We start from the raw sequence: 22039 nt of genomic DNA, 5'->3' as shown, positions 1-22039 counted from the left end.
TTATCATTTTATTTTTTAAAAATCCTAAACTATGAAACATATATTAATATACCGGTAGTCTGGAAAGTTTCTTTCAGACATAGGCAGTTTTTATTAATAAAGATGATGTTTGAGGTCTCAGTGAAATAAACATTTATACTTTTTCACTGATCTAACAAATAATCTAACAATCTAATGTAATTAAAGTCCATTAATGTTTGCATCCTAGATTATTCATTCAGTAAGTACTCCTTTTCCCTCCAGTGGTAATATTTATAGCCAAGGCAATGGTCTTAAACTTTTGGCTACCGTGATACGGTATTGATGGAGGTGAGTTTATAGGACAGATATACTTGTGTGTCGGATTATTTGTTTTACAATTACAAAGTGTATAAAAATTGAAAGTGAAAAGTTGCAGGGAGGAAATGGCACTCAGTAACTGTTTGACTGTGCACTAACCCAGCTGTTCTTAATTTTTCTTGCCAAAATATCAAGTCTGATGGTAGTACAAACAACAATAGACATACCTTTTCTTTAATAATCACAGTTAGAATCTTGCAGTTGTTGGGAGGAGGATGAAAAAAGATCGTACTCATTTACTTTAGGTAAATCATACTGTATTTTTTGCTTTTGTGGTTTGATTGAGGTATCATTTCATGACCTCATGGCAATCTCACATCCACCTTTAGACTTTTTGTTTTAAATTTCAGTCTAGCTCAGATTCTGTGGTTCAGTCATCAGCTCTAGAAATAAAGTTTAGAAAGGAAGAACTACCACAACTTTAACTACACTGTATCATAACAGTGAAACACTGTCAAATCTGTTTGTTTAAAATGACAATTATGAAACAGCAGCCTTCTTGCAAAAGATCCATACTGTCGATTGGCGTTGGCCACCCAAGTGACCTTTTGCCTCTGGAAGTCTCCCCTCCCTCTTTTCCCCCCAAGACCAGGACATGATGGTTTTCTTATTTGTCCTCAAAATAATATTAGCTTGATCCTGCAGTCTTTTGGTGTGCAGATCTCCCATTGGCTTCATCAGTGTTGAAATACACATACAGTAAGAGCTGCAGGATCATACCCAAAAAGTGGTGAACTTCCTAAACATACAGCATAAGGTGATCAGGTGAAGGTTAATTGATCTGCTTCTAAATTTAGTTGGGATCAAGGTGAATTAAGGTAGAAACCCTGGGACTGATGGGTCTGGAGCTGCCAGAGTACACCTGGAAGACTGAGCAGGAGAGAAATGGGGGTAGCGGATATATATTGGGAGGAAGTGTCAGTAGAATAGCAAGAAGGTCATGGAGACTAGCAGCTCTACAGGAACCTTTTCAGAAGTGGAAAAGTCCGGCAGAAGTTTTTGTTATCAAGGCCCTTTTTAGCCTTACTTCACTCTTGGCCGGAGTTTGTTGATTTTTAAAATATCTTAGAGATTGAATAGAATGAGACTCCAGGATCCAAACACTGGGAAAGCTTGGATCTAGATTGTGGGCTTATCTCTGGATTTAAATATCTGTGGTAAACTGAAATAAAGACTTGAACATTAGTCCCTTTTCTTGTCTTCTTCCAGGTGAACATGAGCCAGCAGTCAGCAGTGATTCTGATATATCATTGATTATGGCGATGGAGGTGGGACTGTCTGATGTGGAGCTTTCTACTGACCAAGACTGCGAAGAGGTGAAATCCTGAAGAACAAGCAGAAAACCCTACTAAACTAAAGGGTAGGCATGAGGGGCAGGGACAGAGTAAGCTTTCTAGAATTTGGACCAGTCACACACACACACTCTCTCTCTCTCACACACACACACACACTCTCACACACACACACACACACACACCCCCTCTAGAACACTATCAATCCAGTGCACTCCATTCTGAGATGGTCACGAAAAAGCAATAGCAACAGCTGTGTCTACCTGGATGCAGTTTTATCATCTACATGTGTCTATTTTGTTCACGTGGAAGATGAAAGCTTATTGTTTTCCCACATGCTTAAAAGCAATCCTGTACCTCTTCAGTGGCTCGTAAGTGTACAACTGAAATGACAGCTTGAGTGTTTTCTACTCTTGTTCATTGTTTTTTTTTTAAAAGATGATGATGTTTATTTATAGTTGAATATCGATGGATACTGTTTTTTTTTCACTGACTGACCCCAGCTTTTCCAAGAGTTCAGTCTGAAAGTTTGAATTCCTCTTCTTTGATCATTTCATGATCTGTCTCCAGGATTTATTATTGCCTTGACATTTCTGCATGAAGTATGCATGGCTTTGAAAAGAAACAGTGCTTCAGCACTCTGTATTAATATGAAGCCTATTTTCTTTAAGATTTTAAAACCTTTAAAGTGAGTCTTGGAGATTATATCTTCAAGAAGCCTTTACCCATGTGAGTTGAAGCCCTCAATGAATTGACATTGATGTCTTGTTGTTTGAAACTGCATTATGTTGGCTTCCACTTACAGAGCTCGATTACATGCACAGACAATAACGTGTAAGAGAGAAAAATCAATGGCACTAAACTTCTTCCTGTCCTTGCTATATTTTCTGCCATTAACAGCCTCTGGTATTAATGGCCTTCCTTGTGACTTCCTTATTCAGTAGCTGGAAAACAAGATCTAGTTTAAAATCAGGTACTTCCTTAAATTTAAAAACAAAAATTAGCAGACCAATGAGTGAGCAGTTTCAAGAGAGCGCTTGATAATCTTCATGTGGGTATTTGTGGCTGATGGAAATAATTTTAGAAAAGGTCTGAACTGCAAAGAGGACTACAATGTCAATTTCCAGAATAAATAGTTAAACCCAAGAGCAGCTGGACAAATTGTTTACCTTCATATTTTTAAGTGCAATTTTTGCACATCATTGTTAGCAAACACAAGGATTAGGTGAATCTTCAGTTCACTGCTTTCTAGAGACCTCTGAATGTGGCAATACAATGAGTGAGATGAATTACTGGTATATTTGAACCTGAAAAAAATGTCAATGGAAGAATTCAGGGTTTTTTTCTGGCTGATGCATTAAAAATTAAGTCGTCATATGAATGCCAAAACCGAAGTCTTTAACTATTACTAGCCTGTCTTTAACTATAACTGACAGAAAGGTGCTACTTATTGCTAATTATTCAGGTGGCAATTTTATGATTCAATCAAAATAGTCAAGTGCAAAGGAGGTCTTTCAGCTTGTTGTTTCTAAGAGAGGGAACATTTTCTTTTGACAGTCAAAAGATTTAAATCACATTACCCCCTCTTGGGCAGGTCAGTAGAATCAACAGCACACAGCTCAGATACAAATTGCAAAGAAAGGAAAATTATTTTCACTTATTTGTATTATAGCAGAATCTCAAAATGCCACTGTGTTCTTTCAGCATTGCCATTTTAATCTCCTCTTTTCAGGCATTTATACTTTAACTATAAAAGTTTACTCCCTGTTGAAACATGGCACATGAGGTCTTACACTAGGAGAAATTTGTTTCACAATATTTTTTTTAAAAGCTGGTTGATTCTTTCTTAAATTATAGGATGGGGCTGAGAGGAGGGAGAGAGAGAGTTTGCTGGACTCTTTTTGTCCAGTTATGACTCAAACAGTTCCTTTTGTAGATGAAATTTTGAGTATTCTTAGTCCACACAAGTGAACTAGGAGCTTTCGGCAAAATAACTCAAGCTAATAACAATTCAAAAGTGTGGCCGGTGCACACACCGTTACAGTTTTTAAAATATATCTTTTTGCTTTACTAAAGGGACATAGTCAATTGGAAATCTAGTCAGTTTGAAAAGCAAGCTAAAGATTGCGTCGGACTCTTCAGCTGCTTTGGGTCACCATTGCCACCATATTTGTGGTTTTATAATCAGATTTTTTGAACTTTTTTTGTTCACTGTTTCTCTGTGAAAGATCAACACTAACCTCAGGGGAATGTGACTGACTGAGAGTGCAGTACTATCCCTGGGCACAAGGCAGCACATAACCCCCACTTAAGCTCTAGAAATAATGCTGAAATGGAATGTAACTGATGCATAGACCTTCTGCACAGGGATGAAATTCACCTAAATTGGCTATTCAGGGGAAATAAGGAAACTGATTATACACAAAGAGCTCTCAATACACAAAGAAAACAAGTTGATGAAGTAGAGAGAGAAAAAAGTCACTAATCTCTCCCAGTTATAGTCGTCTAAGGTGTTACTTGGATCAAGAATAAGTTAAAAAATGTTCAGAAAGAAACATGATGTTTAAGTTGACTGTGACCCTTTAACATCAAAATATTTGCAGACTACAAATAGACAGAACAATTAGAATCATCCTTAACACCAGAGCATGGATTGCAGTGGAGCTGTCTCAAAGCATTTATTGTATTACAAAACTTTTGTTAAACTAATATCAAGGGTGAGCATTACCAGTTATCTCTAGCCATCTGATATTGGGATGTTCCCAACAGTAAGGCAGGTGAGGTCAGTACTTCAGTGAGAGATGAAAGAAAACCCACACTGGAGCAGGAAATTAACCTTTTAGTCAGTGCTAAATCACTGACCCAGCAATAGCGTTAGAAGTAGCTATGCTCAAGGATGTGCCGTCTTTCTGGTCAGATATAAAACTGAAGCCTGGCCTCCTTCTGGTCATTTTCACAAGTGTTGTTGTGTCCTGGCCAAATTGCAGTTTTTAATTCCCCAATTCCACCTGCTGTTGTTCTGTGCACTGTTCTAAGCCTGCCAGAGCAGTTACACTTCATTGGGGCCACAGTTCAGGTCGGCCTTTAAGCATATGCTTAAATTCTTCCCTATTCAAGAAAGCACTTAAGCACATGTTGAAGTTTAGGAATGTATTCAAATCCCCTTGATTTGGTTTGTTTAAAGCTAAGTCCATGTCGTGAATGGGGATGCTTTCCTAAATCAGGACCTGATTGATAGTGTTCTTTGTATTTAAAATTTGTCAAGCACCTTGAGAATCTTAGGCTGAAAAATTATTACATTGCTTTATTAAACCCACAAAATCATTGAAGTTAGTGTTAAGATTGACTCTGTATAACTCATCGTTCTGTGCGGAGGTATACTGTAATACATATAGGCCGCAATCCTACAAATATTTATAGGGATAATTAACTTTACTCATGGGAATAGCCCATTGACTTCAATGAGGCTACGCACATGAGTAAAATTAAGCATGTATGTAAGAATTTGAAAGATTAGGGAATATTATGCAAGATTACCCCCTGCTTGGAACTCCCTGTAATTCCTGCATACTGTTACGTTTAATATTGGGGTTCAGTATTAAAGGCTCACTTCAGCACTGAATATCCATTGACTTCTGGGCCTCAGATGCTGACTGTACAGCCAGCCTACCTCCTATCCAGAAAACAAGTCAGTCTGCCCTAAGGAAGTGGAGTGTTCATGGAAATAATCCTCCTCCCTCAGATTGTAACGCTCAATCTACTGTCTGTTTCTCTTCACCACTGCCATACCTGCTGGTGCTGCAAAGCCCATGGGATTTACTAGCTACTCCTAGGACTAGAGTAACTTCCTGCACAGTGTCACTGGCTGGGGAGACAGATCAATGCTTTAAAGGTGTCTACAATAGAAATGCTACAGCTGCAGCGTTGCAACTGTATCACTGTTGAGCTGTAGTGTAGACACTCACTACAGCAATAGAAAGGGTTCTTCCATTACTGTAGTTAATTCACCTCCCCGAGAGGCGGTAGCTAGGTCGACGAAATAATTCTTCCACTGACCTAGTGCTGTCTACGCTGAGACTTAGGTCAGCTTACCTGCATCTCTCAGGAGCATGAACTGTTCACACTGCTGAGCAGCAAATCTAGGTCAACATAAATTTTAGGTGTAGACCAAGCCAAAGTAAAGAAAATCCCTATTTTGGGAAGAGAATCCTCTTGCTTCTCCCCTCTCTTGCTGTTCTTTTCATCCACGTGAGTGTTCCTCTGATTTCCCATTCACAATGTGGGTGAATGGTGAGAAATCTTTGGCTTCCCCCTGGATGAGTTTCATACCAAAGAATACCTTCAACGCAACCCTTTAAAATGTCTTACAGTTGCGGAGCTTGTTCAGTATTCTGCAGCACCATTCCCAAAAGCCATCGAGCTGATCAGAGACTGTGACTTCACCTCTGGGGAAGGGCCAAGCTTGGGCAGCCATGTAATGCAGAGATTATTACTGAGGGGTAGTTTGTCCTTTGGATAAGCAGTAGGCGCTGCAGCTGGGTAACTTAGGAAAGCTGAAGACTCTTCAGTTGAAGATGTGAATTTGGGCAGACAGAGCCCACGCTGTGAATTTCTCATGGTTTTTGTGGGTTTAATTAAGCTACATTCCAAAAGACCAGTTGAGTGCATGAACCATATAAAACGTGCATGGACAAAACCCTGCACTTGGGGAAAAAATATGCACTCACAGGTTACCCAATTTACACATGCTAATGCTAGTTTGTGAACACAAATATGGGGCATGTGCCAGCTGTGCATCAATTTTTCCTGACTCACCCATTCTGCAAGGGGCTGAAAAATTGGCATGAAATATTACTTTTTTTCTGATTTACAGTAGTTTTAGAACGTGGCGGGGAGGGACTGGGATGATCATAGGTCAATAATTTGTAGACAGAATAAATTGATATTCATCTTCCTGGTCTCTACAGTATTGAATTCTCATGTGTATGTGCACAGACAGAATGATACGATTTTTAAGAATTAATTGTAATGAAAACAGAGGGAGATAGACATTTAGTCAGTTTTTGAGTTAGAGATAGTGACACAAAAAAGCTAATTTAATAGCTTTTAAATTGTTTAATAGTTTAATTGAAAACTACTGAATTCGTATGTGGGGCAAGCAAGGAGGAGGGCTTGGTTCCTATCACCAAGGTGATAGTGTTGTTAGGAAATGGACCTAGGATCTCCATAGGAGGTTTTCCACGGACTTCAGTGAGCTGTGGATCCAGCCCACAGGAAGCAGTTGTAAGAGGTTAGTATTTTAATAGAAACTTGTCACTTGCTATATGAATAGTTAGTGATATATTCTCATTTCTGCTAGAGGTAGGCCCAAGTAACAGACTTGAGATCCAGACTGGAATTTGAACTATCCCAAAGTTTGTGTGTGTCAGGAACCAAGATTTGGTTTAGGCCCATCTCGGGTTTCTGTTGTTTTATTCACCCTCCTCCTCTTCTGAATCAAAACCATCTTGTCTAATTATGAATTCTTCAATTATTCAAACAGATCTGACTTGCCCTGAGAAGCATTTGCAGACTGCTTTACACCTGCATGTGGACTTAATTAGCAAACCTCAACTACTGATTTTCCAGAATATGGATTTTATTTGCAGTTTCTGTTCAGTGTAGAAACGTTAGAGTGCAGTAATTTGTTCGTATAGCTTTTCAGACACGCAACCCTATGAATTTTCTCTGTTTAATGTACGTTGCATTACTTCTGCCAGGAAAATTTGTGATTAAAAGGCAATGATCAGAGCACAAGCTTTTCTATAACACAGGATGCAAATCCTGGTCTTGACGATTGGTCAGTGTTGCAATGACAATGCATGTTATGCCCAGGCAAATGCATTTCAGCTGAGCAGCTATGAATTGCTGAGATTTTATTTATAGGTGGCTTGTTCCTAACCAGTAACTGTCCCTAGGAAAGTTTCGGGCTAAGCAAATAGGTCAGAATGAGCAATAAGGATATGACCATGTGGTCTGGGCATATAAAGGTCGGCACTGGCAAATGATCACTTACTGATTTTTATTTCTCTTTTATTAGTAATGGGTTTGTTCCCCTGATAGGGATGTTTCTGCAGATGTCTAAAAAAGAGAAGGTTGCAAATCTGATAGCAATACAATAAGGATGCCATGTCATCATGAATATATGTTGTATCCAAGTTGATCTGACTTTACAAACTGATATTTTAGCACCAGATTTACTGGTGTGATGCATCCACTTTGCACCATACCCCAAGTGTATTTTGGCCCTACAGTACCTTAACCTGCCCACAGTGAATCACTCCAGTGTAAGAGTGATCTTCCAGAGTCACACAGACGATATAGCAGTTCTTAGCCCACCCCTCTCTCTGCTTTCTGTGTTGCAGAGGGACGGTGGCAAGGCCAGGATAACACCAATCCTCGGCTGCATTTTTTGCCCAGGCGGATGTTGCCAACCTAACTTAGAGCAGCCATTAGGTTGCTCTAACTCATCACAAGAGCCCTAATCTTCCCAGAATAGCAACAAACTCATGAGAGTGGAAATGTGAGCTCTTTGCCAACTTTGTATAGCACCCCTGATTTGTGCACCCCTGATTTGAAGTTTACCCACAGCCCTAGATCTGGCCTGTACAACATATAGGGCCTGATTTTTAATTCACACTAAGGCTGCTTTACACCACTCTGGCAGTGCAAAGAGACCTCAATGTAAACAAGAATGAGGGAGTCTTCTTTGTCTACAACATAATGCAGTTTAAATGCTTAGTAAAAGATAGTGCCCTTGTTGTTTGAGGGTTTCAGGATAACGTAACCACTCATATCAACACTAATGAGGCCAACAGTCTAACACCGTGATTGTTAAGGAAAACTGAGCATTGACTAATTTATTTTAGAGAGCCAAAGAATTTAAGCATATATTGGTCAATTAGTGTCAAAGAATTTAATTGGTTTGCTTAGAGTAATAATTTAAATAATGAAATATTTTATAAGAGATAGGAAGGACAGGGTGACACTGTTACTTTACAAAAAGAAAAGGAGTACTTGTGGCACCTTAGAGACTAACCAATTTATTTGAGCATGAGCTTTCGTGAGCTACAGCTCACTTCATCGGATGATCCGATGAAGTGAGCTGTAGCTCACGAAAGCTCATGCTCAAATAAATTGGTTAGTCTCTAAGGTGCCACAAGTACTCCTTTTCTTTTTGCGAATACAGACTAACACGGCTGTTACTCTGAAAACTGTTACTTTAGTGAACTTTTTTCTAATAGCAGCAGTTGATCCAACACAACTAGTTCTTCTATTTTAGCACATTGTTGCCTGAACTAATTGATAGTTTTGCAGTTGAAAAAAAGAACACCGGATGGACTTTAGTCTGGAATTTGTTCATGTACCAGATGGTACTTATTGATTGATGAAGTGGATAGTTAGGGAGAGGAGCGCCCTCTGCAGCAAGTTTCTAATCTGCCAGCTAGAGTTTTCAAAGGACTTACTCATTACAACCAATACTAATTCTTCAGCAACTGGGAATTTTTGTTGCCAATAAAAATACTGGTTCTTCAGCAACTGAAAATGTGGTCCATATTTTAAAAAACAACGTAAAAGGGGAAGGTGCATTAAGGATGCCGTGAAGTTTCATTGAAAAGCCAATGAAAGAACTTTTCACCTGAAAAAAACTCAGTATTTCTCAAATATGTTCTTTGTGATTCGGTGGAGTGAATGCAGAAAAAAAGGAAGAAAGAACGTTGTTGCTTATGATTTTTAAAAAGGCATCAAAATCAACATACTTCTTTGCTATGAATGTAAAAGGTTATTACAGTTGTGAAATATCAGTGTTTTGTATGTCTACATACTCCCATCCTTACTTCCTGCTTTATGTTAGTTACCTGAAATGGCTGTACCATTTTATAATTAGAAATATAAAGAGGGGACAGGGGTTGGGAGGGGTTGTTACTTTTTTAGCAAGATGTTCCTTATATTTAGTGAACATTGAAAATGATTTTGTACTTGTCAAAATATACATTCCATCCATTTCCAGAAAATAATTATTTTTATTTAAAATAGTTTTTAAACAAAAACAAAAAATAAATGTGGCATCCACTTAGCATGTGGTTCATGAGCAGAGCAAAAATATTCCGGTCTCCGGCAATGGCTCCACAGGTTTCTCTTGTGATGTATATTCCAGCAGACCAGTACCAGCAAATGCCAATAAAAAAAAATAAAAAGGAAAAACTAAAATATTTAACTCCTTGGTGTATTTTATTTTGTGTTTCAGAGAAAGACCTGCATATCTTACTGAAATGATTTCCAGTTAGAAAACTGTATTATAATAGTGAAATATTAAAAAATTAGAGCATAATCCTGCTTCTCATCCCTTCCTAAAAGCTGAAGCAGGGTCTGTTGTTCCTACACGCAAAACGTATCTTTTGTTTTGCTGAAGACCTGCTATGATTAAGGTGTATTTTGCAGTGAGCCTCCTTAGCTGGCTTTACAATCCGTTTCTGCAGAGCCTACAATGTTTGCTGTAATGGAAGTTAACCCTTCACCTCTGCATTAAGAAAATTTTCTATCATCCAAACAACCTCACTTTGATATGTGAAACATCGAATGCAAAACCATGAAGGAATTACGTGGTGGTATTTGCATAGACAATTTTTAATTAAGCATTCTTTGCTAGCTGTGAATTGTCTGCCTATACAATGCAGTAGTGGTTTGTGAAGCAAGACATTTGTCTAAGCTTTATTTTCTGTACAGTATTGCAAATGTATTTCAATTGTTAGTTAAGTCTTTGCAGTTATTTTATTATGCATACATCTCCCCCTTTAATGCACTTTATATCTCTTGAAAAATACGGGAGTCAGAGAACTATCATCTTTAAAGGGATTTGCCTGAAATCAAGAGGCACAAACTTTTATTTTGCTTTAGTATATACTGTAAATGCTTAAGAGCATAGACAGTGGCTCAGTTGGGGGAAATGCTGAAATGTTAAGGCTGATATTTGGAAACATTATTCAGTAGTACCACCTGGCTATTTTTGTGAGAGGGTAAGAATGTAAATATGTGAGACTCTGTTATGTACTAGTTAAATATTGCAGCTATAAAAGTTAAGATTGTGAATACTAAGAAATTTTATTGCGACTTTTTTTAATAAAAGTGGATCTGATTACTGTGTCATTCATATTTCCAAACAGAACTGTAAATCCAGCTTTTGTTGATGTATGAAAATTTCTAGTGCTTTCTTGTTGAGTTCTTCTTCAACTGAGTTTGGACTTCACAGAAATCAGTTGCACAACCAGGCAAAAGTAAATAAATAGTTCTGCTGATAAAACTCGACTGCTGCTATTGCAGTCCTTTGGAGTCTTCTGATGAGGGACTACAAATTGTGCACCAGATAAATACATCCACTAGAGAGAAGTTTGAATTCATATGGCTTGTTACACAGGTAAGATCTGAACGCAGGTTTTCCAGAAGTGAAAGGCTTATTCAGTAAGCTACTGCACTAATTAGCCCCTCTTTTATTTTTAAAATAATCAAAGCATGTTTATGCTCAGTGGACTGGCTCGATGCTGCTAATGCACAGATGGAGAAGATGTTAAACCTGAGGAACTTTCTCTCCCCAGATGCTTTCCGTGTGGAAGTAAAAGATGTGATCTGTCTGTTAAAGTGAAGAATTGGCTTGATGCTCTGGTTATCTTTTTCCTCTCTCACACAGCCATGGACATGGGGCCTTGATCAGTGCCCCCATGATTCAAGTCTGCAAAGCTGTATGAGAGTTTAATGAGTTATGTTGGCTATGTACAGAATCATGGCATGAGCAGAAACTACTTCTCTTTAAGAAAATTAAAAGTGTATTTTAGCACATATGAAAAGCGCTTGATTGAAATCTCTGGAGGGGAAGCACTGCTTAGCCAGCAAAAGAGATACTGCCCAAGCAATGGCAGTCCAAGCTTCATCTTGCCTAACCAACCCTGTCCTGGACTATCCATCTGCAGTAATTTAAAGGCTGCTCATTTTCTGTGCTTCTCTCCTGAGATTGCCAATAAAGATGCCAGTTACTTCTAGTTGTGTTGGTGAGTTAGAGATATGAACACATGTAAATTGGATGGAGGTCATTTCACACAGACCTCCAGAAAGCCAGCAGGTGGTGAATTTCCCTGGACCAGTATCCTAAACATGAACACCTCCCTTTCTTATTACTGGCCTTGAGTTGCCCAGTCCCTCAATCTATCAAAATACTGCACAAAATAGGCTGCCTAAATTTCTTCGTATGGTCTCAGTTGTGAATCAGCCTATTTAGGCAGGGAAGTCGGCGGCACAAAGTGTCCCTTTGCCCATGTCACAGGTTCCGACCTGAATGGCGGAGCAGTCTCCCTATGTGAGCTGCTCCCCCTCCTGCACCGAGGCCAAGGAACTGACAGGCTGGAGGAGAGTAGGAGCACCCAGGGCTCTGCTTCCTTAACACACCAGCCAGCACAGCTGAGTTGCGCCAGGGAGCTGGGAGAAGTGGGAACCAAAAAGTGTGACTACTAGGGCAATGCAACTATAAATATTCAGGGCAGCCTGTGAGGTGCCAGTCTAGCTGTAAGTGATCATAAAACCTTTGCCTTTGGGAATGGCAGGAAAATGGGGGAAAGAAATACTTGTTTGTTCACAGACAAAATGGAAGAAAATTCCATTGTACAGTAATAGCTCCTACAGTTACTGTTCACATGAGGAAGCGGCAGTTGATGCAGAACAGGAAGCCACATATGATTTAATATGGTTTTATCAACAATGCTAGGAATTATTTCTGTTACTGTTACAGCTGTAGGCCCATTGGTGGATACAGCACTGGCGTTCCCCAAGAGCTCTAGCACTGCCAGTAACAGACTCTGGATTCCTATTCCAAGGATGGAAGCAATAATCATAAAAATAAACCCAGTGCTGTCACTTAAGAAAGTTTTATATGTATTATCGCCAAGGAATCTGGTCTCACTTTCTCGCACTGTCCCCTCCCACCTCACTCCTTTTGTTTTTAACGTTGATTTAATAAATGGTCATAGGAGAAACCAGAGCCAACTTTCCTTGGCAGACAGCTGTGCTCAGTTGCTATGTGAGCTGCACGCACAACACAGCTGTCCTTGATATTATAGATCTTATGGCAGTGAAGATCTCAAATATCTTCGAGAAGCACTACAATTTGAAGCTGTTGGGAATGGCATTATTATCTAAAAATAACCAGGAGCGTGGAGCTGTTAATTCCAGGCTGTAAGCACATACTGTAGGTCTTAGATTACATCACTTTATCTGTGGTATATGGCCTTAGTCCTTTTTCAAAATATAACCATAAAAATGTACCTCTCCTCTCTCTGATTGTCTCTTCTGAAAGTGATAGACCAAATTCTGCTCACATTTGCACTGCTATGACTCCTTCTGATGTTTTAAAAGGGCCTCCAATGCCCATTGAAGTCAATGGAAAATGGACTTTGGATTAGGCCCAAAGAGACTTACTCCTGGTTTACCCCAGTGTAGCTAAGATTAGGATTTGGCCCATTGTATTCAGATGACGCACTGAACATGTAAGTAAAGAAAGCAAGCTTTGTGTTATACATTCATATAGCACCCCAAAGGGGCTACTGTTTGTTTGATACAGAGTCTCATGAAAAGCACCGTAAGAAAAGATCAAGGCAAGGATCTTTCTGGAACAGACTGGGAATAATAGGCCTTGTAGTACAAAGAGAAGTATCCCTCGGTCACTACAAACAGATATAATTTCTTACAAACCCCCAATTCATTGACACACATGCTAAAGTCAAGCATGTGCCTAAGTGATTTGCTGAACTGAGGCTCTAAAGCACTTAGGGAACTTTAACAACTAATGAAATAATCTTTTTTCATGAGTTAAAAGGAGCACTCTCCCTCCGTACAACCTTATCATTAACGGTCCACTAATTAAAAAAGAATATTAGCACCATGCAAGATAAGGCTGTCATGCAAAACTGAGGGTCAAAAGTTGTGACTCAGCATATGTACCTGCTTGATGATAATCATGAAGTGAATGCTTTCTGTAACAGCAAGGAATCAAACATCTGAATGCTGTACAATGACCACTGCCTTTAGGAGCTTCTGGCTACACTGTGCATGGACTGTATAGCATTTCAGTCTCTTCATTACTTCTTGTCAGACTGGGATCCCAGCCTGCAGCCCAGGAGGAAGGATGGGGTTGCTTGCTGTATAGCAGAGGTGGGGAAACTACGGCCCGCAGGACCATTCTGCCTGGCCCCTGAGCTCCTGGCCTGGGAGGCTCGCCCCCGACCCCTCCCCCGCAGCCTCAGCTCACTGCGTTGCCAGCCCAATGCTCTGGGCAGCGGGGCTGCAGAGCCCGGCCTGACTTGGTGCTCTGAGCTGTGCGGTGCGTGGCTGGCTCCAGCCGGGCGCCACGGCTGTCTGTTCTGCCAGCCACTGGTGCTGTAGGTAGCATGGTAAGGGGGCAGGGAGCGGGGAAGGGGGGTTGGATAGAGGACAGGGGAGTTCAGAGGGTGGTCAGGGGCCGGGGGGGGTGTGGAGGGGGCAGGAGTCCCGGGGGGGGGGGGGCTGTCAGGGGGCGAGAAGCAGGGGGATTGGATGGGATCAGGGGCTGAGCCACGCCTGGCTGTTTGGGGAGGCACAGCCTCCCCAACCGGTCCTCCATACAATTCTGAAACCCAATATGGCCCTCAGGTCAAAAAGTTTGCCCTTCCCTTCTGTATAGCATGCATGTATTGAGAGACGACTGCAAAGCAGATTGGGTGCTTCCTTTTGTGTGACATAGGAGACAGCTAGGAAATGTCTTTGCCAAAAGAAACAAGGGTGGGGGGCCTGTTGGATTCCTCTGTTTTAGCCAGTCTTGGGGGGCCTAATCCTGGACACACTCACTGCAAAGTAGCCCCACAAACCGACTTTTATTACAGTTAGTAGCAAACGTTTGCACGCTGAAGCCCTCGCTTTCCTCCCCCATGTAACTTTTGAGAAGGGCCTGTGACCTGTGTAAGCTCTTTGAAACATGAATTAGCCTTGGACATGAGCCAAAGAGCTCAGAGCCAAATATAACCTACCCCAAAGTTCAGGAAAGCAGCATGATCAACTCGTGTCATTTTATTGCAAGTCTCACAATATTTGATGTTTTACTTATCGCCCAGTGTCTGGTGGCAAGTGAGTGAGAGAAGCTCAGGTTTCATTTTTTAAAAATAAGTTTCTACCCGTTACGGTTGCAGAGAAAATGTTAAAAACATGTACTGAGTGCTCCTGAAAGGTGCAAAAAATAGAAGACAAATAAAAAGAACCGCACATTTTTTGTTTTTTTTAAAGTTCATGGTACTTCAGGGCCTTATTCAAGATTTTTGAACATTTGGGGTTGGAACTACACTGAGGAAGTCCAGATGCTGTGATTTAGTTCAGACCCATCTCTAGCATGAGCACATTTGTTTAAAAGTATAAAAGTCACAACAATTCTAATGAAACTGGGTCCCAAAAACCCAGTGAGCAACAGTCACTTGGCCAAAAGGAGGGCAAAGCAATAAAACAAAATAAAATGACAAAACCAGAATGAGCTAGTGTAACTCACAGGAAGACAAAATGAGTAAAGACCAATTGACCCAACCTGAAAGGCCTCATGTGGACCCTTGCTGACCTTCTCAGAGAGAGAGAGTTCCACAGCTGGGCTCCATGGAGGGCCCTGTGTCCAGGCCAGTGCAGTGGAAGTCACACTCGCTCATGTAAGAGGGCACCACAAACTGCGAACCCAAGGTAATTTAAGAAACAGGTTTTTTTAAAAAAGTACTCAGGTGAAACTTGTTGCTCAGTCTGGAGCATTTCCGTTATGACTGTATTTTAGAGAAGGCAGCAAAATCAGCTGTTAAACAGTAAACTTGTCCTAACCTACAGCCCCATGCTATTATGGACAAGACTTTCCTCAGAGAAGTGAGTAGAAAACAGTAAAGGAGAATAGACTTTTTTTCAATATATTGCTGAGTTATGTTAAAGAAGATGAACAGCAATTACCCCAAAGCTGGTAGCTGTAGAGTTCACTAAACAGTTTCCCTATAAATAAGGAAATGTCTGCTATATTTACAAAAAGAAAAGGAGTACTTGTGGCACCTTAGAGACTAACAAATTTATTTGAGCATAAGCTTTCGTGAGCTACAGCTCATTTCATCGGATGCATGCAGTGGAAAATACAGTGGGGAGATTTATATACACAGAGAACATAAAACAATGGGTGTTACCATACACACTGTAAAGAGAGTGATCAGGTAAGGTGAGCTATTACCAGCAGGGGGCGGAAAAACCTTTTGTAGTGATAATCAAGGTGGGCCATTTCCAGCAGTTGACAAGAACAGCTGAGGAACAGTGGCCAGGTGAGTGAATGAGCCTCTGATAGTGTGGCTGATGTGATTAGGCCCTATGATGGTGTCCCCTGAATAGATATGTGGACACAGTTGGCAACGGGCTTTGTTGCAAGGATAGGTTCCTGGGTTAGTGATTCTGTTGTGTGGTTGCTGGTGAGTATTTGCTTCAGGTTGGGGGGCTGTCTGTAAGCAAGGACTGGCCTGTATCCCAAGATCTGTGAAACCTACTGACCGCTATGCCTACCTACATGCCTCCAGCTTTCATCCAGACCACACCACACGATCCATTGTCTACAGCCAAGCTCTACGATACAACCGCATTGGCTCCAACTCCTCAGACAAACACCTACAAGATCTCTATCAAGCGTTCTTACAACTACAGTACCCACCTGCTGAAGTGAAGAAACAGATTGACAGAGCCAGAAAAGTACCCAGAAGTTACCTACTACAGGACAGGCCCAACGAAGAAAATAACAGAACGCCACTAGCCATCACCTTCAGCCCCCAACTAAAATCTTTCCAATGCATCATCAAGGATCTACATCCTATCCTGAAGGACAACCCATCACTCTCACAGATCTTGGGAGACAGGCCAATCCTTGCTTACAGACAGCCCCCCAACCTGAAGCAAATACTCGCCAGCAACCAAACACCACACAACAGAACCACTAACCCAGGAACCTATCCTAGCAACAGAGCCCGTTGCCAACTGTGTCCACATATCTATTCAGGAGACACCATCATAGGGCCTAATCACATCAGCCACACTATCAGAGGCTCGTTCACCTGCACATCTACCAATGTGAAATATGCCATCATGTGCCAGCAATGCCCCTCTGCCGTGTACATTGGTCAAACTGGACAGTCTCTACGTAAAAGAATAAATGGACAAAAATCAGACGTCAAGAATTATAACATTCAAAAACCAGTTGGAGAACACTTCAATCTCTCTGGTCACTTGATTACAGACCTAAAAGTGGCAATTCTTCAACAAAAAAAACCTTCAAAAACAGACTCTAACGAGAGATGGCTGAATTAGAATTAGTTTGCAAACTGGATACAATTAAATTAACTTAGGCTTGAATAAAGAATGGGAGTGGATGGGTCATTACACAAAGTAAAACTATTTCCCCGTGTTTATTTCCCTCCCCACCCCCCGTTCCTCAGACGTTCTTGTCAACTGCTGGAAATGGCCTACCTTGATTATCGCTACAAAAGGTTCCCCCCCCCCCCCGCCCCGCTCTCCTGCTGGTAATAGCTCACCTTAAGTGATCACTCTCCTTACAGTGTGTATGGTAACACCCACTGTTTCACGTTCTCTGTGTATATAAATCTCCCCACTGTATTTTCCACCGCATGCATCCAATGAAGTGAGCTGTAGCTCTCGAAAGCTTATGCTCAAATAAATTTGTTAGTCTCTAAGGTGTCACAAGTACTCATTTTTTTGCAGATACAGACTAACATGGCTGCTACTCTGAAACCTGCTATATTTAGTTTTACGATCAGGATATGTAAGAATTTCACCAACAGAGGGCTCTCTTGCCCTTCAGATCAAAAGATTTCCTTAAAAAGCTAAGCACAGAGCCATGCTACAGGCAAATAGGAACCTAATTCACCCAGTTTTTAGGCTGATCAGTGCAAGTCTTTGAAATCAACTCTGCCAAACACAGTTGCTTCACCATAGAGTGCGCACAGGGCTAAAGCTTATTATATTTATATTGCAGATGCTGAGAACAGGAAACTGAGGGTGATGGGTTTCCAAACACGGATATGCCTGATGGCAGTGCATTTTTACAGACATTACTTTAGTCAACCCATTGTTACCCCCTCAGTCCTTTTTCTCTTTTCATGGCTGTGCTTTCCTATTTGGTAATAATAAGCAAAGTGATTGGCTGAAAGAAGACAGGGTGAGGAAAAGGGACAGATATGGAGAAAAAAAGAATGAGTTGCAAAAAAACAGAGAATGATACAGGTGATTGCGTGGGGGGAAGGGACAGATGTGAAGAAAAAATGAGATGAGACCATAGTGAGGGAGACCAAAAAAGGAAAATATGGGCAGGGGTAAAAAGCAGCTATTAATATTCCTCTGGATGGCTACACTAAAAACCAGTCGTGAGACGTTTTATGGAATCTGCCTTAAATACAAAAAACCTGGTTACCTGATGCCAGAGCTGGTACAAGTAACTCCAGGCGCCTCTGCAAAGCTATTAGATTGGCTCTCTCTTGTGGAGAATTTTAAAAACAGCCATACCCCTTTTTCGGGGCCCTAACCTCGGTTTCCCGCCAGCCACAGATTCATAACTTGTCAGAACTCTCTCTACCTGCTCCTGTGACACCACAACATGTTGTGTGGTGACTCAGAGTGTGCTGTTACAGGCCAGGCAACAAGGACTATTTTTATCCTAGTGCTAGGCCTGAGAGGTCCTCTAGGAGATCTCTTTCCAACCCACTCCTGATATTGACATACAAACATGTCAGATGTGCCAGAAACTGTATAAATCTCTTCTATTCCCCACCCACTCCACCAAACCATCGAGAGCTCAGTAAGCCCCACTCCTAAGATGACATAATGCTCTAGAATGCAGGTTCTCCCTCAGCGTACCACGTGCTATAACTAGTACTCACCTGGGTGTCTGTGTCTAGTCTTTCCCTTCCTCCCCACAAACACGTAGACACAGTAGTGTAGAAAAAACTCAGAGGCGCCAATCTATTTTTATTAGAAAAAAAGTAAAATTAGAAATACAATGCGCTGTAAAAGGTAATGCTTTTTATTAAGGATCTCACACTCTTGTCTTATATATATGAAAGAAACAACGTTACTCTTAGTACAGTTATCCTGCTATAAGCATCACAGCATGTGTACGTTGCAAAATGAATGTGTTTAATATAAACTGACACCTAGTGGCTGACACTGACAATTGCAGGTTATGCTTTGCATTCCAGCACATGGCTTGCCACAGACTCACTGTCAAACTCCAACACCGCAAAGGGTACCCTAATACTATCTTAACAGCCAATACAAAGGCCTCTAGATGGTTCTCAAACTTTTTCTTTCGCGGACCACTTGAAAATTGCTGAGGGTCTCAGCGGACAACTTAGTGATCTTTCAAAATGTTGTTTGTACCATTAGCTAACTATTGTAAAGTGTGTTGGATAAAAGCACGATATCAAAAAAACTTAATTAATTTTTCTTGTTCTACAAATAAAAGAACACAACTCACATTTTAATATCAGTAGTCTTGCCTTTCTAATGTGATGGATGTAAACAATTTGTGTATTAATTTGAAAAGCTTCCACAATCATGTTATCCAGGGAGGATGGCCAGGAAGCCTGTAACTTTAACTGTTTTCACATTCACTTTAGTGTTTGTGTTGGGGAGATAATGAATTAGCAGCTGTGTGTCTTTGCATTGTTTTAGAACTAGAATTAGACCAGCTGGGTGCACTTGTCCTATTGAGGGTGGAAAACAGGCTACTTATTTGGGGTGTGACTTTGGGTGTCCTCATCAACTAGAACTCTGGTTGATTGAAGTTTTGAGAGCATCAGCCCCTCACTATCACCACTGCAGTGCTTAAAAGCAATGTTATGGGGTAAGTTTCTAAACTCTTTGGAGTTTCCTACTGTTTGAGGGTAAAGAAAAAAGTGCCTGTTAACTGTATCTGAGAGGAAACTAGAAAGATGGTCTTGTATAGGCCTTGACTGCATGAGATAGTAGCACCAGTTACAGATATTATTTTAAACCAGGCAAGCCCTTGTGTGGATCCTCTTATTCTGGTTTAAAAGTGGCTTATTTAGGTTTAGCTAAAATTGATTAGGAATTGGCTTTTGTTTTCCTCCATGTGGAATGGATTTGTATTTTAACATGAGGTTTGAATTGCATTTGGAGTTGGAAAAACACCAAATCTCAAAGTGAAGCTCAGTTGAGTATGTTGGATTTCACCTGGCATCATGACCAAACTGTGAGAAACTCCCTTGTGTATGATTTCAGTGCAACACCAATAATCATACCCGGCTCACTTGAAAAAGGACCCTGCTTCACTCAGGTTTAAGACATTTACCTGCTCTCTTGATGAATCCAGGCCAAGTTCTGAGTCTCTGATGTAACATGCAAATTGAGAAGCACAGTTTTAACATAGGAATCACATCATCTTTACAGTGAAATATGGCAGCTGCTTAACAGCCACAGCAATACTATCCAGTAGTTTAAGACATGAAATTATGCAGATTATTGTATCTAGTAGGCACAGGAAGTACTCTGGAGAGGGAGAATGTGGCTGGGATATGGGGGTTAAACTTCTAAAGCATTTGGGGTCACTGGATGAAAGGGGCTGTGTATATGTGAGATACTCTTAGTAATATTCCCCCTTTGCGCACTCTCTGTTTTAAAAATTTATTTTCACAGAAGAACTTTGGCATGGATTTTCTCAAAGAGGTGGGAGAGTGGCTCCTTCTCAGGCCATGGACCATTATTGTTAGTTCCAGGGAACAACTCTTCTATTTGTGTTCAACTCTGTGAAGTTCTAGATAGCACCAGCTGCTGAAACACCCAATGTGCCATTGGTGATCCACTTGCATGAACTGACACATGGCAGCTTCTTTATATTGAAGTTTTGGAAGGGGCTCTACAGCCCATTAAGGAAACAAGCAATCAGAAATAGTGAACCTGAAAGGATGCAGGTATGAGCTAGAGCCATTCGTCATCTGGGTTTAACCAGCAAACTGCTTCAACTTGCTCATGACTCTCCTCGTGCTGCAGTGCTTTTTCTCTTCCCTCTCGCCATGGAAGTGGCGCTGCTGGCTTAGGAGACAACACTTAACGCAAGCCCACAACAGCTATTTTTCCCATATGCTTGCAAGGCCTGAAATAAATGCCCAGGAGAAGTGAGGCAGCATTCCTGCCATTCACCTTTGCGCTTGCCCTGCCCTCATCTCCTGGCCCTCTTGCTGGTAGAATGCAAAGCATGTAGCCCAGCCAGCATTGTCCGCCCCGATGTATGTTCTCCCCACTCTCCACAATGTGCAGCCAGTGTTGGCCCAGAGGGGTTGGCCTGGGGCTGCATAGCCAAGCAGCTGCAGAGCCCCTCACCCTTCTTAGTCCCATCAGAGCCACTTCCATGTATTAAAGGAGCTTTTGGATTTAAAAAAAAAATGTGCTTTTGTGGCTATTTGGAAGGCAAATGACAGGAATGGTAAATGAAATGCTATTTTCCATGAGCTAATTAGCTGTTTGCTTCCTGAGTAGTCTACCTGATTTAAGACCAAATGTTCCTCCAGTGCACCTGATGCACACGATTTGGTATGTCTGCTTTGAAGTGCTACGTTCCACTGTTGCACAGCCTGCAGCAGTGAAAGGGTTAATCTTAGAACTATGACTAACGGGGCTATTCTGCTGCCAGTGCAGGGGTGGGGCAGAGGGTTTGCAAGAGTAATTCCTATTAGCATTAACAGGAGTTATGCACAGAAAATCCCCCATGTTTTGAGAGAGGCATGCAAGTTTATTTTCCTGTCAGTCTCACCCACCTGCCTTTAGACTGTGATCAATTGAAAACGTACATTAATTAATATCTACCCCCTTGGTCCTTTTTCCCCTGATAGGTGGGAATATTGTGCCATGGATCTTATAAAATCCTGGGTACAGTGCTTGTATGAGCAAGTGCAGCATGATAATTTATTAGATCCAAGATAATGTTCTCTTGTATAAGAGATGGTAGCCCTTAAATGTATATGAACCAGAAGAGTGACATTCCAGAGGTCAGAGACCAAAAAAACATTTGCCTAGTGTATTGCCATAGTTATTGCTTAACTATATGGTATTCATGTTTTGCTAGCAGGTAGACTTCCCAGACAACAAAGCAGTCTCCTTCTAGCCAACAAGTTTCTCTCATGCATTGATGCTAATCTCGAAGGGAGATGATCTCACCACTTCATGAAATTATTAGATCTATGCTCCACTAACAAGAGAAAATGTATAACAGACTTGTGCCATCCAAACATATCAGATGTTAAAACAGAGCAATTTAAAGATACATT

The 22039-nt window shown here is 41.0% G+C and overlaps 1 protein-coding gene across 3 annotated transcripts in view; it reads left to right on the top strand.

Annotated features, from left to right (window-relative positions):
• Nucleotides 1–10806, top strand: part of RNF150 (ring finger protein 150) — a 203871-nt gene extending 193065 nt beyond the window's left edge. The window contains exons 7-8 of one of the 3 annotated variants that reach the window (XM_073341206.1): nucleotides 1549–1699; nucleotides 9919–10806. In XM_073341206.1, coding sequence (XP_073197307.1) covers nucleotides 1549–1667 — 119 coding nt within the window. In that variant the 3' untranslated portion in view covers nucleotides 1668–1699; nucleotides 9919–10806. Of the gene's footprint in view, nucleotides 1–1548; nucleotides 8660–9918 lie in introns of those variants that run through there. The other 2 variants (XM_073341207.1, XM_073341205.1) reach the window with 2 other exon arrangements.
• The last annotated feature ends 11233 nt before the right edge of the window (nucleotides 10807–22039 follow it).

The sequence above is a fragment of the Lepidochelys kempii genome, chromosome 4 (genome assembly GCF_965140265.1).
Source record: "Lepidochelys kempii isolate rLepKem1 chromosome 4, rLepKem1.hap2, whole genome shotgun sequence".
NCBI classification, from domain to species: Eukaryota; Metazoa; Chordata; order Testudines; family Cheloniidae; genus Lepidochelys; species Lepidochelys kempii.
This window is presented reverse-complemented; position numbering and strand designations above follow the sequence as displayed.